At 39.2% G+C, this 25,946-nt stretch overlaps 1 protein-coding gene across 1 annotated transcript in view; it reads left to right on the top strand.

The window, feature by feature from the left end:
- vps16 (VPS16 core subunit of CORVET and HOPS complexes) overlaps positions 1–25,779 on the top strand; it is a 118,009-nt gene extending 92,230 nt beyond the window's left edge. The window contains exons 20-24 of the mRNA XM_051931057.1: positions 14,024–14,101; positions 17,664–17,833; positions 18,683–18,779; positions 23,453–23,556; positions 25,357–25,779. Of these exons, the coding sequence (XP_051787017.1) occupies positions 14,024–14,101; positions 17,664–17,833; positions 18,683–18,779; positions 23,453–23,556; positions 25,357–25,501 (594 nt within the window). The 3' untranslated portion in view covers positions 25,502–25,779. The remainder of the gene's footprint in view (positions 1–14,023; positions 14,102–17,663; positions 17,834–18,682; positions 18,780–23,452; positions 23,557–25,356) is intronic.
- Positions 25,780–25,946: the final 167 nt, after the last annotated feature.

Genomic DNA, 25,946 nt, shown 5'->3' with positions numbered 1-25,946 from the left:
CACACGTAGATATTTATATATACAGTATATATACTAGCTGATTACCCAGTGGCTTCGCTCACTGAGTGCAAGGGAAAAAAACTAAAATGTAGTATTTATAAAATAAGTTTGTTAATTACCAATGTTATTTTTGAACAAATAAAGAGCATTTACAATAAATAGAAATTATACAATAAATATTAATTATTAAGTAGTAAAACATTTTGATAAAAGAATTTGAAGAAGATATAAGAAGCGTATAAATTATTAAACAGTCAAACATTAACATTTAACACTAGAATTACCAGAGCCTACGAAAAAACTCGTAGATCCGGCCCACCTTAAATCGCTTCTTAAAACCGTTCTCACCTCTCTGCCAGCGTCTTTTGTCATCTAAATGTACTGATAAAGACATGCTGCAAGCAGCCGGCTATTCCATCCCCCCACCGACTTAGAACGTACACGAACTTCTCCCAGCTCATGTCTTGATTGATTATCTGGGAGTGAAGTGGAGTTTTAGAGTGGAATTAATAAATCGTTATTTGGAACACACGCGTTTCATGTGTGTTGCGTTTCTACAGTAATCTGTGTAAACACATTTTTAAAGCAGAAACGTTTTTTATATTCTAGTAACAAATGACAAAATGTAGGCATAAACTATATAATTTATGAAGCCTGAAGTCCAAATATCAAAGAAACACTTTCACAAAAGGTACAAAAAAAAAGCCGCCTTAGTGTGCGACATTGACACTCATTTACTATGACTGCTGCCGTGGCGCAACAGTATCAGTTGCTGACTGGCAATCAGAAGGTCACGAGTTCGATCCTGCATGACTCCCTTTTGTGAAGTGTTCTTATTTTTACTGTTTTAGAATAAAAAGATACATTTGATTTCAGTCTGTAACAGCCGGTGTAATTTATAATATTTGCAAAGGTTAGCTTTGGTTTTTTTTTAATTCATTTTTCATTCTCTGTCGCGTTCAGGATCCTTCCCTACCACCACCCCAACCCCCACCTGACACTGCTTTTTTCACAAAAAGACGCGCTATAGCTCTGCAGTGTATCACGATACATAGGACCACGTGTTTTTTTTTCCCCACAATCTTGCCAGTCCCCACATGTTGCTGTATGCTGTTTCTTTTGTACTCCAGGACATGCGGAGGAAAGCATAGTAAAGAGTAGTAACTTCAGCGCTATATGCAATCATCAGACACTCCCCATCTGACACTGCTGTTTTCACATAAAGACGCGCTATAGCTCTGCAGTGTACTTGTGACTGCATTGTCGTACCAATGCTTGCGAACTGAAGTGTCTGCATGCACTTTTCGTGGCATTACACGTGTATTTTTTGAGCATGCCCATGTAGCTCAAACACAGGAACATATGTTGATGTAAAAGTATAACAAAACAAGCGCACTTTTATTCAAGACTATAACCGAAGAAAAAAGAAAGCAAGTTACAGTAGGCGGTTGATATGACAGCTTGCGTGGTGCAATGCTAAGAACTGCTGATTTCCATTCCGTGCTATATAACTGTTAACATTTGAATCTGATGATTGCATATAGCGCTGTCTTATTCAGTGTGCGCAAGAACATGCAGGTGGCCAGTTGCTGCGTGCTACAACGCACATTTTAAAAAAAAGAAAGAGACAAATATATGTGACGTTTTGAAGAAATCATTTTATGATGCGAATAGTACCAATCAGAAAACATCGTCAAAGTAATGCAATATTATTTGAAAACGAACAGCGTCAGGTTGGGTGTGAAGTTATACTGGCGCTGTTTGAGTCAGATCAGAACCTGAATAAGCCGAACAAGCACCTGTTCTGACTCTAAGTAAAATGCATGAATTAATCAACAGAAATAACCGCAATCGACATTTTACACTTAACGATTTACAGTCATACCAATTTATACATTTTATGTCCGTTTGAGGAAAAAAAAAAACACTTTCTCCAAAGCTGGGAATCGAACTCGTGTCTCTATAGCACGGCAAGGTTGCTGTGCTCCAAGTCAGCAAATCTCAGCGTTACACCACAGACAGTGTTGTTATAGCCTTGAACCTTTTGTGAAAGTGTTTATTTGATGTTTGGCTGTCAGGCTTCACACGTTCTATAGTTTATGCCTACATTTTGTAACATTTATTACTAAAATATGAAAAAGTTTCTGTTTTAACAATGCGTTTACACAGATTACTGTAGAAACGGAACACACATGAACTGCATGTGTTCCAAATAACGATCTATTATTTCCACTCTAAAACTCCAGTTCAGTCACTCCCAGATAATCAAACAAGGCATGAGCTGGGAAAACTTAGTGAACGTTTTGCGATGGTGGGGGATGGAATAGCCGGCTTTTTGCTGCTCGTCTTAATCGGCACATTTAGAAGACAAAAGAGAGGTGAGAACGGTTTTAAGGTGGGCTGGATCTACGAGTTTTTTCGTAGACTCTGGTAATTCTAGTGTTAAGAAGTAAAGATTCATTGAGTACTACTGCAGTGGTTTCGGGCAAACTACCTGTTTGACAACCTTGTACTATGTGCCTGTGATTTAAGCAAAAAATTATTCTGAGAAATGTGGACGCTGCCTTTCCGTGCTTAACGGGCAGAAGGTCTAAACAATTCCCAAGTCTAATACTTAACATGAAGAGGTCGGCACATCTTTTTAGATGTAAACCCTCCATTTTCTTAAAAGAATTCATCACAAAAGCAACCTTGAATGTTGCGGGGTTTTAGTGACCCGAATTCATCTTAAGGGACAGTAAGTAGCCGTGCATCGCAATTTACGAAGAGAGTCCCGCTTCGATAGCGCCGATTACACTTATTCGCAAAGATTTCCACTGTCCCAGGAGCCGACGGGGCACTTGAAGTGTGAGAAACAGTGCGAGAAGAGAGGACGCTGTTGCGAAGCTGTTGACCAGGAGGAAAAGCCCGACATTCCGCGCCTCCCAGCGTCCACTTTGTTCTTACAACCCCTCGCCACTGAAGGCGGTCTCGTCTTCACATTGTTTACAGCTCGGCACAGTTAAAAAGTAGAAAGACGCAAAGCTGTTTTCTTCATCTCTTTTACTATCAAGGTGTACCGTGTTCCTCTTAAGTTGAATGAGGAGCCCAGCACACACGAAAATCTCCTACTCTTAGGAAAATTAACTCTATTAAGTACGGAACCGAACCTTAGCCCCAATTTGATATCCTCATCTGGAGTTGTCTTTTATGAATTTATACAAAGGAAATAATCACCCCAACAATTCTTTAAACAATCAAAAAAGAATATATTATAAATCAAACAAAACACCCTTTAAATCCTTGTCAAATCTATAATAACTACACAAACCCTAATTAATATGCCACCCCCTTAAACACTCTATAATATACTCCCCAGAAAGCGGCGAAACAGCAAAGAAAGAAAGCAAGCAAGGAAAAGAAACGGAAAATTATCCTATTTACAAACAGCACAAATATATTCACAGTACATAAACCTATATTACATCTATATACAAATATAAATTAGACACACACAATCCCCACACGTTCCCCAGTCTCTTTTATATTAACTTTGTTTTAAAGTCTAAATTCACATGGCCTGGGAAATCTGCAATGAATCCAGTGATCAAGTCAGATACGTTCCGCTGACTCGTATACAGAATTTAAATGTAAAAGAAGCGATCTCACCGGCCTGGTGACGATTCCTTTGTTGAAGGAAGAACTCCATCTCACCCGGGTGTCTCGGCGTTAGCGTCCGTCCATGGCTGATGCCCACACCATAGAAGCAAAGTAAAGCCGTGTGCTCCGAAGGTCCTTCGAGGTTAGCCAGCACTCCTTCTCCGTGCACCCAACCGTCCTTATTACGGAGTCTCACTTGCTTTACCACTGTCTTCTTCTTTACATTCACCTTCCCAGCTCCTTATTTAAACAGTCGTTTTTCTTCTTTTCAATATCAGTAAAATAACTCTCACACAAATAGCAATGAATCCAGTGATCAAGTCAGATACGTTCTGCTGACTCATATACTGAATTTAAATGTAAAAGAAGCAATCTCACCGGCCTGGCGACGATTCCTTTGTTGAAGGAAGAAGTCTGTCTCACCCGGGTGTCTCGGCGTTACCGTCCGTCCATGGCCGACGCCCGCACCATAAAAGCATAGTAAAGCCGTGTGCTCCGAAGGTCCTTCGAGGTTAGCCAGCACTTCTTCTCCGTGCACCGAACCGTCCTTATTACAGAGTCTCACTTGCTTTACCGCTGGCTTCTTCTTTACATTTCCGTTTCAAACACGTTTCTGTTCACAATCACACACTCGGGTGACGAACAAGCCAGTTTCACATCCGGTTCATACACGCCAATGATTTCCGCACGTGTTCAGTCTCTCCCTGTGCAGCGAGTGCGAAAGAGAGAGAGGGAGGGCTGGCCACATAAGGCCGAGAAGGCAGTTAAAGAATGCACCGGGCTTGTTTTTAAAGAGACTGATTTGAGCACTGTTTTAACCTTGTATTTAATGAAGACTTTTTTCTATTGGATTTTAACCTCCACTTCACTTCTGTTTACAGCGATCAGTTCGTAGTGTGCATTGTTGCAATGTTACTTTTCTTGGTTGTTTATTAAATTACGGATTTTTCAAATGTTCATGTTTTCCCTGTGCTTAAAACTCATTTAAAAAAAAAAGTGTTTACAGCGAGCGGTTCGTAAGGCGATAGCGTGAATTCTTGCAATGTTACTTTTCTCTGTTCAAAGTTTTCTCAGTGTTATTCAATGTTTTTACATTTAGTTTACTATTATGCTGTGCATTCTATGGTATAATTAACTATTTTTGTGCTTAAAAATCTTTAAAAAAATATGTTTACATAGAGTTTGTACAGTCTGGAATGGATTAATTGTGTTTACATACAATCCTATGAGGGAAGTTACTTCGGGTCAAATTGGGTTACGACCAGAGTTTTGGAATGAATTACAGTCATAACCCAAGGTTCCACTGTATATATCTATATCTATATTGTAAAAAGGCGCTATATAGGCGCCTGACCCGACACAGATTCGCACCGGAAGCACATATAAAAACCAAAGAAAGTTTTATTTTTCTTCGCCTGTGGGGCACGTCTTCCCCATGACCCCCACAGGCACAACACTGTCCCAAGTACACAAAAGCACACCACAATCTTCTTTCTCCTCCGTCAATCTTCGTCATCCTCCTCCTCCCAACTCTGGCCCTTGAGTAGTGGCTGTTGGCCCCTTTTATAGTCCACCCTCAAGTGCTCCAGGTGGTTGACTTTCGAGTTCCGGCTGCACTTCCGGGTGTGGTCAATATACTGCCCATACAAGCTCAGGAGTCCCAGCTGCAGCACCACCTGGCGGCACCTGCAGGACCCAACAGGGCAGCACCCAACTCCAATTCCCATGGAGCCCTCCGGGAAACCGTGACACCGCCCCAACCCAGGGAGGGTGGCCATCTAGCGTCCAGGGGGAGGTATTGCACATTCCATGGCTGCTCCCCCTGAATATATAGCAAAGGGGCGTCCCGGTCAGGCATGGACCCTGGCTGTCCGCCACAATATATATATATATATATATATGTGTGTGTGTGTATACAGTACACCCCCAAAATTTGGGGGGGTTACATTCCTAGAGCACCCGCGAATTGTGAAAATTTTGGATGTGGTTAAAAAAAATGCTTATTTTTATAGTTTAAACCCTAAATATGCCCCCAAAATACTTATATTTCAAACTCAGCTTAATACATTACCTAAAAATAGAATGTAAAGATAAACCTGTATACTGTACTGCTATGTCTCCCGCAGTGCTAGAATGTAAAATACCAGTGTTACCGCTATATGTACTGTAATTCATGCAAGCGCGTTTTCATTGCCAGAAGCGTTTAAAGGTGTAGGATGTTTTGGTGGAATCTTGGGACTTTAACCCTTAAACTGCCACATATTTGGGGGTTAATGCATCCTTGGATGCCACTTTTTTGCTGCACTTTAAGTAAACGTAACAATTCACAAAGAAAAAGTATTTTAATAGGACACTTTTTTTTCATGCAAAGAGCATCACAATTACTGCAACACTGATAATTTTACACACTGCTAATGAACTGTAAAAACTATTTAAAAAAACTACTGGAACAATATGTACAAGATGCAGCTGACGTCATGGATGAAATTAAGTAAATCACTGAGCCAACTGCGCTTGAACTGACAGCATGCAAGCACACAGAGGTAAATGCTGACGCTGGCAGGCTAGTCTAGTGCAGCGGCTCAATCCCAGAGACAGTGAGGCTGCAGTGTGTCACTCTTGGGTCACAGAATTGCACAGAAACACAGAGGAGATTGTAGAGACAGGAACTTTATTCAAACACTTCAAACAAACGTGTCTCTTTCAGAAGTAAAACAAGCTCAGTATGCAGTTAGTTCTCGATTAAAGAATAGACAAACATCATAGGGGAGCACAACGGGAGCGGGACCCCCAACAAAAGCAGAGTATGTTTTGGGGAGAAGACAGAAACAAAGCAATCAGCCAAAAAGGACAGGTGCTGTTCAGGCTTTTAAGTATGCGTAGCGTCACGTGAAAAGCATATCACACGACAGAGCAGCCGCAAGTAAGCCCAGCAAGTAAAGGAGCAATGTGAAAGTAGTCTATCAGCGTTTTTAAGAGGGTTTGTTGAGGAGCATCCATGTCTTCTAGGGGTGCGTTCAGACCCCCTCCTCACAAGGGGCTGGCAGTGGTCATGAGCTGGCTGCTCAACGAATGTACGGCACTGACTGATCAGCTCCTGCGTGCTCGCAAAATGGCACTGGGAAACAACTATAGCTGGTTGTGGCGGTTTAAGGGTTAAGAGGAACAAAACGGAAAACACAAGAACACTTAGCTGGAGATGCATCACAGTCAATCAGCAGCAAGGAGAAATGAATAACGCTGTAGCGGTCCGGTGCCGCTAAGATTCACACCGTCGAGAAGACAGTGATTTATTTATTTTCATGGTGGAGATTCCAGGGACACACCCAGCCTTGGCCAAACCCACACATACTCACAAACAGACATAAACAAAGCAATCCGGTAATCAAACAGCAAATAAAGAATGTAATGAAAACAAATGAAATAAATAAAAACCATACCACCCCTGTTCCCCTTACAGCGATTACACATTAAATACAACAAAGCACCAACAAAACATAAAAAGTAAATCATGAAAAACGGCAATGGATGAAATGTAATGATGAACATAGATAGTTCAAAGATCCGCACGTTGAATGGGAATGTAAAGATAGTCCTACAGCTAGTTCCTGAAATGGAGAAGACGGGTGGACGGGTTCAGGAGCGCTTCTTTCTTTGCAGGATGGCCATGAATCCACTTACAGTCCTCATGCACACAGGCAGACGGCAGACAATCCAGACGCCAACCACGAAACGATCCAGAACAAAATGAATAAGTACAGGTAACCCAACAGAAGGCAGGCAGAGAGAGAGGAACTTGAAACACAAATTACAAAAACTTTTTTTTTGCTTTTGGTCACCGGCCCCCTGTTTAAAAGCCGCGCTGACATGCTTTGACCCCAACAGCCCCAGTACCCTCAGCAGAAGACCAATCAGATCCACTGCAGGGACTCCTGGGAGTTGCAGTTTCAAATTCTATTGGCTACTTTCACCATCCCAAGCCGCGTTTCCTCTACAGTTGCTTTCTGTTCTCTCTACAGCACAGTACTGCCACGAAAAAAGCCATAAAAATTGCGGAGGATGTTTGCGGTTTCCACTAACAATTATTAGACAAGTTCTAAGGAAAAATCCATGAATGATTGAGGCTGCGAACTCTGAACCGTGACTTCGCGGGGGTCTACTGTATCTATCTATCTATCTATCTATCTATCTATCTATCTATCTATCTATCTATATATATATACAGTATATCTATATATATATATATATATATATATATATATATATATATATATATATATATATATATATATATATATATGCAGGTTGAGTCAAAATTGTCCACAAAAATTATATATTAGTATATAGATAGCAGTACCATTAGTGTTAACATAATTTTGACTCACCCTGATATATATGTGTGTGTGTGTGTATATATGTATGTATGTATATATATATTGTGGGATATGGCCGGCCTGTCACCCTGGCCAACACCCCCAGGCCGCCAGATGGAGCTGTCCCTGCTGCATGGAAGTGCCCCGAATACCAGCAGGGAATCATGGTCGATGGAGTTTTCCTTTACAGCCCTGCTGGATATCACAGGGCCCAACAGATGACGCTGCAGGGAGGCCCAGAGAGTTGTTTGTGCCCTATAACCCGGAAGTTCGTCGTAGGCAAGTTCCGGGTTGAAGAAAATGACTTTTTATCTGACCTGGAAGTGATAAGAAATCACATGGACTGTAGGATGGGAAACACTTCCGGGTCAGGGAAAATAAAAGGACTATGGGAAATCCCAGACGGGGAGCTGAGCTGGATGGAAGGAGGGTAACGCGTCTGGGATTGTGGAGGATTATTGATTGTTTATTGATTTATTATTGAGTATTGTGGAGAGGAGGGTGCTTTGTGCACGTTATTGTCCTAATAAATATTCATATTTGGACTTTTACCTGGTGTCTGACGTGTAGTCTGAGGGTTCAAGGGGTCACGGAGACCCTAATCTGTCACAATATATATATATATATATATATATATATATATATATATATATATATATATATATATATGTACAGTTAGGTCCATAAATATTTGGACAGAGACAAGTTTTTTCTAATTTTGGTTCTGTACATTACCACAATGAATTTTAAATGAAACAACTCAGATGCAGCTGAAGTGCAGACTTTCAGTTTTAATTCAGTGGGGTGAACAAAATGATTGCATAAAAATGTGAGGCAACTAAAGCATTTTTTTTTAACACAATCCCTTCATTTCAGGGGCTCAAAAGTAATTGGACAATTGACTCAAAGGCTATTTCATGGGCAAGTCCGTCGTTATGTCATTATCAATTAAGCAGATAAAAGGCCTGGAGTTGATTTGAGGTGTGCTGCTTGCATGTGGAAGATTGCGGTCAAAGGAGCTCTCCATGCAGGTGAATGAAGCCATCCTTAAGCTGCGAAAACAGAAAAAACCCATTTGAGAAATTGCTACAATATTACGAGTGGCAAAATCTACAGTTTGGTAAATCCTGAGAAAGAAAGCAAGTACAGTATTTTGCACACCATAAGGCGCACTGGATTGAAAGGCGCACTCTCAATTGCGGGGCTTATTTCTGTACTTAAGCCATACATAAGGCGCACCGTATTATTCGGCGCATGCAAAAACAAGGTAACAGAAGCAAAACAATGAGTTTAGTTAAACCTTATTCTACTACGTATTTAAAAATACACTCACATTGTTTTTTGATCAGTTTGTTGTCACAAATCCATCGAAGTCCTCACCTTCTGTATCTGAATTGAACAGATGGGCAAGTTCGCCATCAAACATGCCGGGTTCCCTCTCGTCATTGTCGGAATCAGTCTCGTTGCCGGGTGGCTGTTCAACAATGATTCCAGCTTTCGCGTAAGCTCGGACAACAGTCGAAGCAGACACCTTAGCCCAGGCATCCACAATCCATTCACATATGGTGGCGTAACTCACCCGGCGCTGCCTTCCAGTCTTAGTAAAGGTGTGTTCGCCGTCTCTCATCCATCGCTCCCATGACGCTCGCATCTTCACTTTGAACGCCCTGTTTACACCGATGTCCAGCGGTTGGAGTTCTTTTGTTAATCCTCCTGGAATGATGGCAAGCTCCGTATTCATTTGCTTCACTTGTTTTTTCACAGTAGCGGTGATATGGGCACGCATGGAGTCGCAGATCAACAAAGACGGTGATGCATGGAAAAACCCACCCGGTCTCTTCACATACACCTCTCTCAGCCACTCTCTCATTTTCTCCTCGTCCATCCAGCCCTTTGGATTGGCCTTAACGATGACTCCGGCTGGAAACTTTTCTTTTGGCAGCGTCTTCCTCTTAAAAATGACCATAGGTGGTAGTTTCTGTCCATTACCGTGGCAACCAAGAACAACAGTGAAAGCCGATTTCTCATGCCCCGTGGTGCGTATGGATACCGTGCTGGTCCCCTTTTTCTCCACAGTATGGTTCACGGGGATGTCAAAAGTGAGAGGGACCTCGTCCATGTTGGTGATGTGGTTGGGCTGGATTTTTTTGTCGGTAATCTTGTTGCTGCAGTAGGTGCGGAAGATGGTCAGCTTTTCTTTGTAATCCGCTGGCAGTTGCTGCGCCACCGTAGTTCGTGCGCGGATGGCGAGATGGCGCCTTTTCATAAAACGAAAGCACCAAGACGGACCTCCTTGAAAGTGCTCAAGCTTCATGTCTTGTGCTATCGTTATTGCCTTCAGTCGAATGGTGACTGTAGAGACGCTTCTCCCGGCTGCTCTTTGTTCAAGAATCCATTGTTCAAGTTGGTCTTCCAACTCTGGCCACCTCACCTTGTTCCCGCGGAAACTCTTTTTTGTCTTTTTAACTTGGCGCAATTCATTCTCCTGCTTCCTCCACTTCCGAACCATAGATTCATTGATTTTAAATTCTCTCGCTGCTGCTCTATTCCCATTTACAACCGCGTAACTGATAGCCTGTAGTTTGAATTGTGCATCGTAAGCATGTCTCTTCTCTGATGCCATTTTCAGGGTCCTTAGCCAAACAAATGTGGTTTCGCAGTGCACCAGTAGTACAATATACCTACCTGCCGTAGGCGTGGCGGAGGTAAGTGTACGTGGCTTTACGTAATGTTCTGCAATTGGTTTATCGCTGCCAGCGTTCATAGTGTACGTATTACTACGTCCCTATGTCGGCAGGAAATGGTCTGACAGTCAATCAAGCAGAGCGCTTACTAAAATGCACAACAACATTTTTACAGATTTTGGAACTCAGTGCACACATAAGGTGCACCGAATTTAAAGGCGCACCGTGGATTTTTGAGAAAATTAAAGGCTTTTAAGTGCGCCTTATAGTGCGCAAAATACTGTACTGGTGAACTCAGCAACGCAAAAAGACCTGGACGTCCACGGAAGACAACAGTGGTGGATGATCGCAGAATCATTTCCATGGTGAAGAGAAACCCCTTCACAACAGCCAACCAAGTGAACAACGCTCTCCAGGGGGTAGGAGTATCGATATCCAAGTCTACCATAAAGAGAAGACTGCATAAAAGTAAATACAGAGGGTGCACTGCAAGGTGCAAGCCACTCATAAGCCTCAAGAATAGAAAGGCTAGATTGGACTTTGCTAAAGAACATCTAAAAAAGCCAGCACAGTTCTGGAAAAACATTCTTTGGACAGATGAAACCAAGATCAACCTCTACCAGTATGATGGCTTGGGCGTGCATGGCTGCCAGTGGCACTGGGACACTAGTGTTTATTGATGATGTGACACAGGACAGAAGCAGCCGAATGTATTCTGAGGTGTTCAGAGACATAATGTCTGCTCAAATCCAGCTAAATGCAGTCAAATTGATTGGGCGGCGTTTCATGATACAGATGGACAATGACCAAAAACATACAGCCAAAGCAACCCAGGAATTTATTAAAGCAAAGAAGTGGAAAATTCTTGAATGGCCAAGTCAGTCACCTGATCTTAACCCAATTGAAAATGCATTTCACTTGTTGAAGACTAAACTTCAGACAGAAAGGCCTACAAACAAACAGCAACTGAAAGCCACTGCAGTAAAGGTCTGGCAGAGCATTAAAAAGGAGGAAACCCAGCATCTGGTGATGTCCATGAGTTCAAGACTTCAGGCTGTCATTGCCAGCAAAGGGTTTTCAACCAAGTATTAGAAATGAACATTTTATTTCCAGTTATTTAATTTGTCCAATTGCTTTTGAGCCCCTGAAATGAAGGGATTGTATTACAAAAATGCTTTAGTTGCCTCACATTACTTTTTCACACAGGGCCATGTAGGTTTGGATTTTTTTTCTCCCTAAATAATAAACACCATCATTTAAAAACTGCATTTTGTGTTTACTTGTGTTATATTTGACTAATGGTTAAATGTGTTTGATGATCAGAAACATTTTGTGTGACAAACATGCAAAAGAATAAGAAATCAGGAAGGGGGCAAATAGTTTTTCACACCACTGTATTTATATATATATATATATATAATATATATATATATATATATATATATATATATATATATTAGTGTATATATGGAAAAGTGGAAAAGTTGTGGAAACTGTGGAAAAGTTTTAGGCAGGTGTGAAAAAATGCTGTAAACAAAGAATGCTTTCAAAAATGGAAGTGTTAATCATTTATTTTCATCAATCAACAAAAAGCAGTGAATAAACAAAAGAGAAATCTAAATCAAATCAATATTTGGTGTGACCACCCTTTGCCTTCAAAACAGCATCAATTCTTCTAGGTACACTTGCACACAGTTTTTGAAGGAACTCGGCTGGTAGGTTGTTCCAAACATCTTGGAGAACTAACCATAGATCATCTGTGGATGTAGGCTTCCTCACATCCTTCTGTCTCTTCATGAAATCCCAGACACACTCGATGATGTTAAGATCAGGGCTCTGTGGGGGCCATACCATCACTTCCAGGACTTCTTGTTCTTCTTTTCTGAAGATAGTCCTTAATGACTTTGGCTGTATGTTTGGGGTCGTTGTCCTGCTGTAGAATAAATTTAGGGCCAATCATACACCTCCCTGATGGTATTGCATGATGGATAAGTATCTGCCTGTATTTCTCAGCATTGAGAACACCATTAATCCTGACCAAATCTCCAACTCCATTTGCAGAAATGCAGCCCCAAACGTTCAAGGAACCTCCACCATTCTTCACTGTTGCTTGCAGACACTCATTATTGTACCGCTCTCAGCCCTTCGACGAACAAACTGCCTTCTGCTACAGCCAAATATTTCAAATTTTGACTCATCAGTCCAGAGCACCTGCTGCCATTTTTCTGCACCCCAGTTCCTATGTTTTCGTGCATACTTGAGTCACTTGGCCTTGTTTCCAGGTCGGAGGTATGGCTTTTTGGCTGCAACTCTTCCATGAAGACCACTTCTGGCCAGACTTCTCCGGACAGTAGATGGGTGTACCTGGGTCCCACTGGTTTCTGCCAGTTCTGAGCTGATGGCACTGCTGGACATCTTCCGATTTCAAAGGGTAATAAGCTTGATGTGTCTTTCATCTGCTACACTAAGTTTTTTTGGCCGACCACTGCGTCTACGATCCTCAACGTTGCCCGTTTCTTTGTGCTTCTTCAAAAGAGCTTGAATAGCACATCTTGAAACCCCAATCTGCTTTGAAATCTTTGTCTGGGAGAGACCTTGCTGATGCAGTATAACTACCTTGTGTCTTGTTGCTGTGCTCAATCTTGCTATGACATGAAACTGTCTTCCACAACCTCACCTTGGTAGCAGAGTTTGGCTGTTCCTCACCCAGTTTTAAGCCTCCTACACAGATGTTTCTGTTTCAGTTAATGACTGTGTTTCAACCTACGTGTGACATTGATGATCATTAGCACCCATTTGGTACAATTGGTTGATCATACACCTGACTATAATCCTACAAAATCCCTGACTTTGTGCAAGTGTACCTATAAGAATTGATGCTGGTTTGAAGGCAAAAGATAGTAACACCAAATATTGATTTGATTTAGATTTTTCTTTTGTTCGCTCACTTTGCATTTTGTAAATTGATAACAATAAACAATCATTTATATTTCTGAAAGCATTCTTTGTTTACAGCATTTTTTCACACCTGCCTAAAACTTTTGCACAGTACTGTATATGTGTATATATATATATATATATATATATATATATATATATATATATATATATATATATATATATATATATATATATATATATAATGTGTGTGTGTGTGTGTGTGTATGTATGTGTGTGTATATATATATATATATTTATATATATATATATATATCTAATTGTGTTAAAAGAAATACCTGTTATAGTGTATAAATACAGTTGCATAAGAGTTCATATTTAAGCCTAACTCCATTATGGTTTTAAGATCTTGTTTTTTGTCATTGCCAGAAGGTTGAAGTTCGTGTGGCAGAATTGCAGAAAGCTGTGGATGAGTACAGTAAAGCAAGGAATGAGTTTGCAGCCAAGGTGAGAATTAAAATTGTTGTCATTTTTAATTTTTGTTAGTCTAGAGTAGTGATTTAAAACATTTCCATGGCTGTTGCAAGATTCATGTTCATGTTTTGACTTTGATCAACAAAAGCTTTAATATCAAACTAAGACTAAAATTCCAAAATTATAATTATAAGGTTTAGAAATTAGATCATAAAAATGTATTGGTGAAGACAGACTCTTACACCTAAGAGGACGGATTGGGGTGGTGAACGCAATTATGCATTCACTACACCAATCTGTAGTGGTGGAGAAGAAGCTGAGTCAGAAGGCTAAACTGTTGATTTAGAATTCAATCTATGTACCTATCTTCGCCTATGGTCATGAGCTTTGGGTAATAACTAAAAGAATGAGATTGTGGGGAAAAGTAGCCAAAATTAGCTTTTTCCACAGGATAGCTGGACTCTTCCTTAAAGACAGAATGAGAAGCGTAGACATCCAGGAGAGGCACTGACCCTCTGTTTTGAGAGGATTCAATTGAGGTAGTTTGGGCATCTGATACAGATACATCCTGGATATCTCCCCGTGGAGGTTTTACGGACCCCGGGGAAGGCCCAGGGCTTGCTGGGAGGATTATATTGGCCAGATGGCCTGGGAATGCTTTGGAATCCCACAGTATAAGTTGGTAGATGTGGCTGCGGAAAAGAACGTATGGGTCTCACTGCTAAGACTGTTGCCCCTGTGACCCAGCTTTGGATAAGTGGTAGCAGATGAATGAATGAATAAATAATGTGTAACAAAATTCTACTTAATATTAGTATCAATGACTTTATGAATGTTGTTAGTTGTAAACTAAATAACAAAAGATTTCATGTTGAGTAGTCAGATATCAGATTAAGTAGCCCTGTAATACAACATGTTGTCCTTGCGCCTACCACTCTCTACAGTCGTGCATTTCTGAAAAGACTGGTTCAGTGTGCTGCAGTATGGACTGGTGAACATGTAGAGTTTTGAAAACGTAGACTAATTGCATACTGATTGGTTCTTGCTTGTTACGTGGCCCTGCCCTGATTGGATCACACTCATTACAACATCTTATTCCCTGACTGGTTATCCTTCAAGAAAGAAAACCATTTTCCAATATAGCGGGCCGTCAGGGCCTGCAAGGCCTTCTCTGCTGACCTAAAAAAATATCTGAATCACAAACTGATGTTAATTATATTTTGTCCATGAATACTTATTAAATAATTCCAAATAGTCTGTATGCTTCCTTTCATAGCTTTTCCGATGGTTGTGCCGCTTCCAGACATGTTTTTTCGTATTAAAGCATTTAACCAATCACATTTCAGCCATCATTTGTTGCCAGGCAGGGTCAAAGTCAAAGAAGTCTGCCAGGAGGCCTTCACAATCCATTCTGCAGGCCCTCTAACTCAAAATAAATGTCGATTAAACTGTTGCTTCAACCAATCAGATTTTGAGTTGGTTTCACTAGGGCCTTCTAGCAGGCGTACGGCAACGTCACCGTATTCAGACCCGTTGATTGGATAGGATGGTGTAATAGAAAAATCTGAATGAGAGCATCATGGGGCAGCTGTACACATTGGTATGTTTGGCGGTGACCATTCCCGTGTCCACTGCTTCTGTCGAGCGGACATTTTCAGCCCTAAAGCGAATTAAAACTTTTGCCAGAAATACGACAGGGCAGGTTCGACTTTCAGCATTAGCTTCGATGACGATAGAAAGGGACTTTGTGATGGAACTGAAGCGCACGGATAATCTGTACGACAGAGTAATTGAACTGTTTTTGAGGAAAGAGAGGAGGATGGATTTTGTTTACAAATAATCCGAATTTTTGGTGAGTAAAATGTTGCGATTTTCCTAAATAATATTGCAAGTTTATGAGTTATTATTGATGTTTTTTATGTGTGTCGTGGGCTGTAGCTGCAGTAGAAAGGAACTTGTTCACCCCTGGTTTGTCTATTCAATAAAGGCATTTATTGTGGCTACAGGAGTTATCTATCTGCGATGCAACGGCTCTTTATACTGTATTTCTGCATATTAAGATGGTTTTTATAGCCATAAATTAGTTTTTGAGGGGCGGGTTGATTCAGACGGAGCACTACTGAAGACCTAGGTGTGAAATGCTTTCCATGACGCTCATTGGGTTGCTAACCTATATGCATCTAAATTGTGCTTTATACAGTTTGATTGCTGCATACATGAGCAAAAGGCAAATAAGTTACTGGTTGCTGCATTTTTGTGATAAATCCTGAGGCTAGTATTGTAACCGTCCCTTCAAGAAAGACACTTCCTCTACCTTTTTCCCCCAAGGCACGCATGTCCAGTGTAGGTGAATGGCTATGTTGTATGTATTTTTGGTCTTTTAAGTACAGGTAGAGATACTTTCATAAAGAATGTGAAAATAATAGTTTGGTCAGAGATCATTTTCATTTAGAACACTTTTTAAATGAAGACATAGTAGTGTGGTTGGAGCATTATTCTGGTACTACAAAGTGCACAAGAAATTAAGTATTAGAGAATGTTGTCAGCTTGGATATTCATATCTAAAATAGACAAATTGTGTTATACATTGATACACAGTCTATAATCAAAACCACATCAGCATCACACAGAAAGGCCAATTTTGTGACGCATGTTGATGTAGTCACTGTCTGTTAAAGATTGTTGAGGCTTCAATGCAGCCACTTTCCTCTGAACACTAACTTGACTTATACCAGCGGTTCTCAAACTGTGGGGTGGAATGTTGCCATATGTGGCGTAATTTTGCTATTTGTAGGGAAATTTTAAACTTGTAGCGGTGTATCGGCAGCAAAAAATATAGGAATAAATTTTATTAGGGTTTCAAAAAACGTTAGGGGGGTGCGATTAAAACTGTTATGAAAACTCGGGTCACAAATACTTAAAGGTTGAGAAACGCTGACTTATACTATGTGCTCCTCAAGGCCTCCTCCTGCAGAGTCACACAAAAAATGTAAATGGATAATTACACAGTACTGTAAGTGCCTGGAAAGTAGAAGCTGCAATGTCTACCAAATGAGCTCCATTCCAGGAGTTTAATTTTTATTTATTTTTATTTTTCTAAGTTATTATATAATTGTTCTCAAAGTATCCAGTTAATTAGGTCTGTGATTTTTTTTCCTTCTTACAGGTAAAATAATTCTTGTGCCATTTATCATAGACAGTGTATCTAATACATTTTTAGGAAGCTAGAAAAGAAAAAACAAGGGCGTACCTAAGAAAATTTTGAAAGACATACCTTTGTTCTACAAATACTGTTAACACCAATTTGTGACGTTAGGCAAAGCAATCCAGCATCTGCCTCTGTGTGCAGTTTATTAGAATATACCTGGTTTGTGCAAGAAGCAAGTGTCCCTTCAGCACATTATTTGTGGTTCTGCTAATTCATTGTGCTATAGTTTTAAGGATTGGGGAAGAAAAGAGAATATTTTATAGTTTATTTGTGAAATGAGTTATCCTTTTTAAAACCAAATGTATAATCTAGGTATCAAAATATCTGTCTGCTGTAAAATGGCTTTGAAAGATGTTTATAAGATATATTCTTATGTTCCTTATTCAGGCCACAGAAGAACAAATTAAGTTGTTAAAGTTTCAGCGCAAACTCCAAGATGAGACTGACAAGCCTTATGTAGATCATTCTCTCCATGACACTGTGTACAATCTTCTGCTAGAAGGTAGTCACAGGCATGCTGAGCAGCTTTATAAGGATTTCAAAATTCCAGACAAAAGGTAAGTATGTTTGATTTACCATCATAGGAGCAACATACTTCTGTTTATTGTTTGTTATAGATTATTCCAAAATAGTCTAAAAGCATATGAAATCTAAGCCACTTTCAAATGATTTTAGCTCCTTTTATGTAGGTATATTTTACAGTTACCAAACAGATGAAAGAAATGATACTTCTTTACATAATACAGGGAGGTTTTTTTTGGGGATGATATGAAGGAACACTTGAGTTATTCCAGGTGTGTGCTACTTGCTTAAAATATCACTTTTCACAATTGATTTGCTTAGTCAGTATTTCAGAAAAGAAAAGACTTAACTGAAAATCAACATTGCAAAGCAGGATGGTGCTCCATACACACTCAGTTGAATGATATGCTTGGATTTTTATTGTAAACCAGAGTTTTGTGACATGGAAATACACAATCTGATCTGGCTAGGAGCATTTTTGTTTGTATTTGAAGTCAGGTGTTAATATATAAATTAATTATATATCTTATTTAAGTGATGTACTCTGTTGTTCTGAGTTCTTTTCTTGAAAATTTGTATTTTTAGTGTTTTTTTAATGACAGCTGTAGGAAGACTGTGTACCCCAGTGGTTAAAATATTGAGTCTGAATTTGAAAAAAAAAATCACAGGTTCTATAATAAATAATCTGACTGCTTATCTTTACACATGTACTGTTTATGTTTTGTTGTTCCTTTAGTTTCATTATTATCGCTACATAGCTAATAAAAGGAGGTAATTTGAGTAGAACTTGCTGCACTGCAGAAGATGAATTATAATAAAGTTAAAAATCATTATAGTAAATGTTGATTTTCATCATATTGTAATGTCTGATCTGTACTTTTTAGGTACTGGTGGTTGAAGATCTCTGCTCTCGCTGAGAAAAACGATTGGGAGGAGTTAGAAAAATTCTCCAAGAGTAAAAAGTCTCCCATTGGTTACCTGGTATGAACATATCAACCTTTTCAAAATGGAATTGAACATTTTAGTAGCATTTTCCAGTTTCATTTTTTCATTGCAGATTTATCACAAACATAGCTTTATTTATTGTCTCTCTATGATATTAAAAAAGTTTTCCGTCATGGCTGTGTTATTCAGCCTTAACCACTCGATAATGAACGTCAAAAAAAAGAAAATGAACAAAAAAGAGCTGCATATAATAAAAATCAAGAACAAAGAGAATCGTCCAATTAACTAGAAAGAGAAAAATATCCCGAACAATGTGTGAACAGAAATGCAAAAAAGCAACATTTGTAGAATGTAAGTTAGAAGATAAATTGATTTTTAATATTGTTTTTGATGAGGAGTTAATGTAATTTAAATTTTTATTTACTTTTTATTATGTTTTACTTCTACTTTTTTACTTTTGCTTTTTACTTCATTTTATTATTCATTGGTATATAAAATAGACAGTTGTAGTAAAATACTCAAGTAACTGATTTTCTGTCTATAGTAATAACTAAGGAACAAACCATCTTCTTCCTGCCCCCTGCATACTCTTCTATATACCAATTTAAATACAATCGCTTTCTCTAATGGAGGAGCGCCTCAACGCCCTTTGAGGGGCTCAGCTATGAGACAGCGGAAGCCCAGCACCCGCCTCCGTGTCTGTGTCTGTGTGTGTATGTATGTATGTATATGTATAGACAGACATTCTCTTCAATGCCATTAACAGATACTTGGACTTGTACCCAGCGTATTTAGGCTTAAAAAGAACATCCAAATAATAAAAAAAATACCTTATGGCCAACACCTTCTGAACCCCACCTTATTATTCCACTCACCCCCCCTTACACCCACGTACCCACCCCCCTTCCTCATTTGCTGTATATTGCCTTTGATGCCTGTATTTCTAATTTTCCTCTTTCCCCCAAGCTTCTCTGTTTTAGTGTTGGCATATTTTGCTTCTGCTGTGTGTGTTGGCATCACATAAAGCAGAGGTGAGGTTTTGTGACTAACCTGTGCTATCAAAGTGAGTAGGTGATCTCTTTGGTGTTTAGCCTACTCTGTATTGCAGGCACAGATTCTGGTTTCAGCTGATATTCTGTTAACTTTTAATGGATAAAATGCAATCCATTTCACAAACATTTTTATCTTCAGCTGAGTTTTGCTTGTCTGAAGCTATTTTTTTTTTTTTTGTTTTTTTCTCTTCTCAGTAGTAAGTGTGCAGATAATCAATGTAGCCTCCTACCCCGTCATGGCCTGCTAAGTTATTAAAAAGTAAAATAAAAACATAATATTCTAAAACCCACTATGTAATGCATTCAAACTTTCAGCTCAGTCATTTAGATAAAATGACTTCTGCCCGCTTCATTTATGTGTCTTTTGTGCTAGTTAGTATTGGGTTTAAAATACAAATCTCATACTGTTAAAACAGCCACAGCTTATTTCAGGTTCTTGAAACTGTAACTCTAAGAACATCATAAACTCAATTTTCGGATATATCATTCAATTATAAGCGTTTCTCAAAATACTTCAGCATGTATTATTCAGTGGTCACCTGACAGAGCATGTTAAATTCAAAGCAGTTCTCTGAAAATTTTAAATACTATACTTGATTATATGACACCCTAATCGCAAAAAGGTTACAGCTTGCAATGACTGATTTGTGATGTAGTATTCACATGTCACAGCAAAGTCACAGATGACACTGGCATTGGCGTGTGCTGTTTAAGGATGTAGCCAACTGAGGACCTGTAATGATTATGTTTCTGAAAATGAAGACTCTTCTCTACTTAGCCATCTTGTGCAGCTGAGCCTTCTGCTTCTTTTTCCATCCTAGTTAGATCTAGTGTGCCTTCTTCTCTTAATACAGTGCAACACAGCCAGGAAGTCGATCAAAATACACTGAGAACAGGTTTGGGTACCAACTGGGTCAAGGCTTTTACTTCCAATAAAAGAGGTCATTTTGCACCACAAAAAAGTGGCTTCAGTCAGCCTTACACAAATAAAATTATGTCAGAGCTCTGTCTTTCTCCACCATCAGCCAGGTCAGTTTGAGACGCCACCTTGTGTGAACGACTCAATGTTATGCTGCTGGAAGGGGCTGAACCTTCTTGGGGCACTTTGGGCAGGGGTAGATGTTGTTCAGCAGCTTTTTGGTGCTGCAGGGAAAAGAAAAGATACTGTTAGTGACAATGCCCCCTTTTGTCCCAGGGTGGAACTGTTAACTTTTCAGAGCCCTGAAGGAGGTCCCCAGATGCACATGCATGAGAACAATAATGTGAGATTTTTGGCAATCCGTCTCAAAGAATAATCATTTCATAAAACAATGACAGACTGATATGTTCATTGACAATTCCAGTAACTTGCAACCCAAAGAAATACAATTTACTTATTTTATTGAGTAGGATAACAGGGTCCAGATGTGTTAACACAATTAAGAAAGGTTTCTCTAACAACCAATTAGCATGTAAACATGATTAATGAAAGGATAAGTTTAGTATTTTTCAAGTCGCAAGTTATTTCTTCCCAATCGTGGTGTATATATTAAGTTTACCACATGAAACAGCAATCTAAAGTGAAGCATATTTTATACATTTAAAAAATAAAGAGCCTGCTTTGTTGTCTTATAATGGAGGTGAAGGGTACTGGAGTGTCATTATAAAGAAAAGCCTAAAAACTTACTAAACACGTCCATTTTTCAAGCCAAAAATGTTATTGAGTATTGTGAATAATAAATTAGAAATCATTTCAAGTTGTGTCATCCATTGGCAGCATTATTTAATCTCTTGGCTATATTTTTAAACCAATTTAATAGTACCTTGGCAAAAAAAAATGACCAATTTTTATCATGAGTATGGAAAATGTCTAAGCAATTCCACACTTTTTGAACACTAATGTGTGTATATATGTACATTTTCATGAAAAAGTGTAATAATCTATTTGTAGGATTATACACATAAATTAAGTTAAAAATTGCTGACTGGTAATAATAATGCATTTATAAGTCAATAACATTTCTAAGTTATTTGAAAATATAGAATCTATATTCTACATTTGTGGCAAGTTTTAATTTGACAGAGATGTTTTTTGGTATTGAAACTGGTAATGGAAGGAAAAGGGAATGACAAGAATTAGGGCTTAATGATCTTTACACCAGACCAGCAAAGCAAACCAACACCTTTACTATTTTTAAATTATTATTTAGTTTTGCTGATTGCTTTGCATTTCATTCTGAGATATTTCATATATATTTGATATATATTTGAGAAATACATAAAGCATGCACAGTCTGAATAAACTTGTAATATTTAATGGAATATTTTATTTAATTGCCATTTGGAAAAATATCAGATTCCATAAATTACGTAAACCAGGGCTATTCAAAATGAAAGCGCAGATTTCAAAAATCTGTATTTGAACGGAGCCCTAGGAAATCCACATCACGGACAAGCATTGAACTTGGAATTCCTCAAACAACGGTATGGCGTGTTCTTAGACTGCGTCTGCATATGAAGCCTTACAAGTTGAAGTTAGTGCAGGAATTGCATCCTGACGACCATGAGAAAACATTTGAATTTTGCACTACAATTCTGGAGGATATAGAAGAGGACAATTTTCCAGAACGACTAATTTTTTGGGATGAATCAACTTTCCATCTCTCTGGTAAGGTTAATCGCCACAATGTTAGAATTTGGGGGTATGAAAATCCTTGCATTGTCGTCGAACATGAAAGAGACTCACCAAAGGTAAATGGGTTTTGTGCCATTTCTGCAAGCAAAGTTTATGGACGCAAGCAAACTGTGACCGGATTTTCATACCATTTTCATACCTGGACATGCTACAAAATGGTTGTTTCCCAACTTCAGGAAGATTCGAATGACTTCATTTTCATGCAAGAAGGTGCCCCGCCTCATTTCCACATGGAGGTCCGGCGTTACCTGAACAACACCATTCCAGGATGATGGATTGGAAGAGGTGGCCAACAAGATCTTGCTCATCGTCTATGGCCTCCCAGGTCTCCAGACCTTACCCCCTGTGATTTTTGTCTATGGGGGGGTACATTAAAGAAAGAGTGTTTGTTCCACCTATGCCTGATAATCTTCAAGATTTGTGACATTGAATTGAGGAAGGTGTGAATTCGGTAACGAGGGACCAGTTTTCTCGTGTGAGGCAAGAAATGCTCTACCGTTTTGATGTTTGTCGCGCCACACATGGTGCTCATGTTGAGCTCATGAAGCCTCAAGGACCATAGGACCAAACTTTGAACGTATCTCTATCCAGTGATGTGCAGAATATGTTTCTTTCTTATACAGTTTATTTGAAATACATTTTTGAAATCTGCTCTTTCATTTTGAATAGCCCTGTATTTATAGCTAGGGTGCTGTTTGTGTGCCTGAAAGAGAGCAGAGTTAGTTTGTGATGTGAATCCCACTTGTGTTTCCACTTACTACTGGAAAGGCTGCCTCTTCCCTTAATATATGATGCCACCATATTTTTATCTAAAATAAGAATAAGCTGTTCCTAAGAAATATGTATTTTTTGGGGCATCTGTACGTGGCTTCTTTTGCCTTTGTGTTAGAAGCATAGGTGACAGGATTTTGTTATTATTATACACATTGCCTTAATTGTACTGTATGAACATTGTGCATTTTCTGTTTTCTTTTTTGTTTCAGGCTTTTGTGGAAGTCTGTGTAAAGCACCACAACAAATATGAAGCTAAGAAATATGTGTCCAAGGTGACTCCCGAACTGAAAGTGAAGGCCCACCTATTAGTTGGGTGAGTTTCCATATCTGAACAATTTAATTAGTTTAAAAAAATTCAAAAGAATAGCAGAAAACTACTTTTTTGAATTAAAACTGAATGTGACAAATCTGTTATTTTAGAGTTTGTAAAGTTGTAAAGGTAACTCGCTGTTTTGAGATAAGAACCTTTCTATTGTGAATCTTGCAAAACATCGGGTGAATATTTGGAAATTAAATTTTAATTGTATATACAAAATGTACAGTCCCCTCCACTCCACAATTATTGGCACCTCTGTTTGCCAGTAAAACAGTATTGTGTCACAAAAGCCAAAGAGAATTTAGGATTTTACATTTTTTTAATTACACTTTTACAATAATAAGCATAACAGTTGAGCGTAACAGTGTGCATCCTTAGTTTGGCTTACTAAAACATCACAAGATTCTGTAATGATTTTGTTTCACTAAGATGCTTGAATCAATGACCATTGGAATCTCAACTCTGGAGACTAATACATGCCCCGTGGTGACAACTCCACAGCTTTTTCTAACAGGTTCTGACTTGAGCAGTATGTGTAGTGATTCTTTAAGCACATTGGTATGGGAGTTTTTGCATATTAAAGTTTTATTCTGTATAATGGTAGCATTCTGCTTTATTTTGTTGTATCTATTTAGACTACTTACTGTCCTGTAGAATCACATACTTTTTGTATTGTGTGTGCTTGGTACAGAGTACCATCTGTGTTACCAAATGAAGAAGCAATTATACCTGGTAAAGGATGGGGGGTTAAAACAGCAACAGCAGTTGCTCTTTCTCTGTAACAGCATGCAAAGAAAAAAAAAGAAATAAATAAAAAGCCGTAGAAGCCTCACTGCAAGAGTTAAAAAGATCCCCATATCAAAAATCCCTGGCTATCGAGCCCCCAAGCAGGTAGCCACTTATTGATATTAGAAGCAGAGGCCCCATTGATCCAGAATGCAAACTTTCCTAAGAAGAGCACAGTTATAGAAAGAAGAATCCCAGATATTAGATGATAGAGGCCTGGGGGATGTCCAGTGAGGGGCTAGTGCAAGGAGAATAGCCTTCTCTGTATAGAAGTGAGAGTTGGATCAGGGAAGTTAGAATTAGTGTGACATGTGGCAAAAAAGGACAAACTGTAGGGAGTATCAAGGAAAATGAGTCAGAAACAAAGGACTGGTACAAAGAGTCAGCTGTGTGGTACCAAACTATATGGAGAAAAGCACCAAGGACATTTCAAGAGCAAAAGTAGTAGTAGGGGTCATTTTTCAGTGCTATAGAGTAATGTTTGTGGGGTGTAGGATGTAATAAAAGGTAATATAGTAAAAGATCAAGTCTTAAAGAATGGCCTTAGCTGAAGATAAAAGAAGGGGATGTAGGGAAACCTGGACTCTAAGTCACTGGACTGTCATGTCCCTAAGCCATCAAAAATGTCTCCTTATGTGGCAGTACTATGACAAGACCAGGATATGCAGGAACTTCATTGTGAAAGACGGGTGTTTAAGAGTGCCAGCCCAGCCTGGTTCAACTTGACATTACATCCTGACATTGTAGGAAATTTGAGGGCCAAAGTCAAGGGGGTGTGATTTCAACTTCAAGGAGGGAAAGGCAAATAAAAAGGAGACCAAGTAAAATATAATAAGAAGCTCGAGGATGGTGTGCTAGCAGGAAGGATAGTCTAACTCTAGATTGGACAGAGCATGAATGTCCAATGACATCATCATACACCCCAACACCCAAAGTCCTGTCACATACTAAAGCAGAACACTTGAGAGCACTTCTGAGTCTGATAATTCTTTCTTTTTTGATGTCTCTTAGGGAAGTGGAGCAAGCAGCAGATATCGCAATTGAAAGGAAGAATGAGAACGACTTAAACTTGGTTCTGTCTCGCTGCAACCAAAGCACTGACCGGTCCTTAGTGGAACGCCTTAACAAAGCACGGTCAGGTGCCAACAAGAAGTAACTAGGACTGCAATCTGAATGTTGAGTACTTACTGCTGGGACACTAATACCAGTTGCTTCCTCTGCAAGGTTTACTATACAACTGTGATGAAGGGCATTAGAAAGTTGCCAAGAGAGGGTTTATTATCCTGGAAGTGTGGAAGTGCTGATTGAAAGGTGCTGAGGCAGGTAGGACGCTGAAGTCTCCACAATCTGCGTTATCCTGTACAGGTGCCATGAAAAGTAGTCAAAGAGGTGACTAAAAGAATGAGAATAAAAGCTGCTTTAAATTATTCAATATTTTGTATTGTGTATCTCTTCTGTTGTATCTTTTGAATTTAAGTTTGGAATTGCTTTCAAATGGTTTGATTTTGAATTGAGGAAGCTCTACTGTTGTATGTTTCAGAACATCAAAATTGTTGCCTTTAAATTAAGCTAAGACGAGCGTGTTATGGATTCTTAAAAAC

Source organism: Erpetoichthys calabaricus, chromosome 8 (genome assembly GCF_900747795.2).
Source record: "Erpetoichthys calabaricus chromosome 8, fErpCal1.3, whole genome shotgun sequence".
In the NCBI taxonomy this organism is placed as follows: Eukaryota; Metazoa; Chordata; class Cladistia; order Polypteriformes; family Polypteridae; genus Erpetoichthys; species Erpetoichthys calabaricus.
This window is presented reverse-complemented; position numbering and strand designations above follow the sequence as displayed.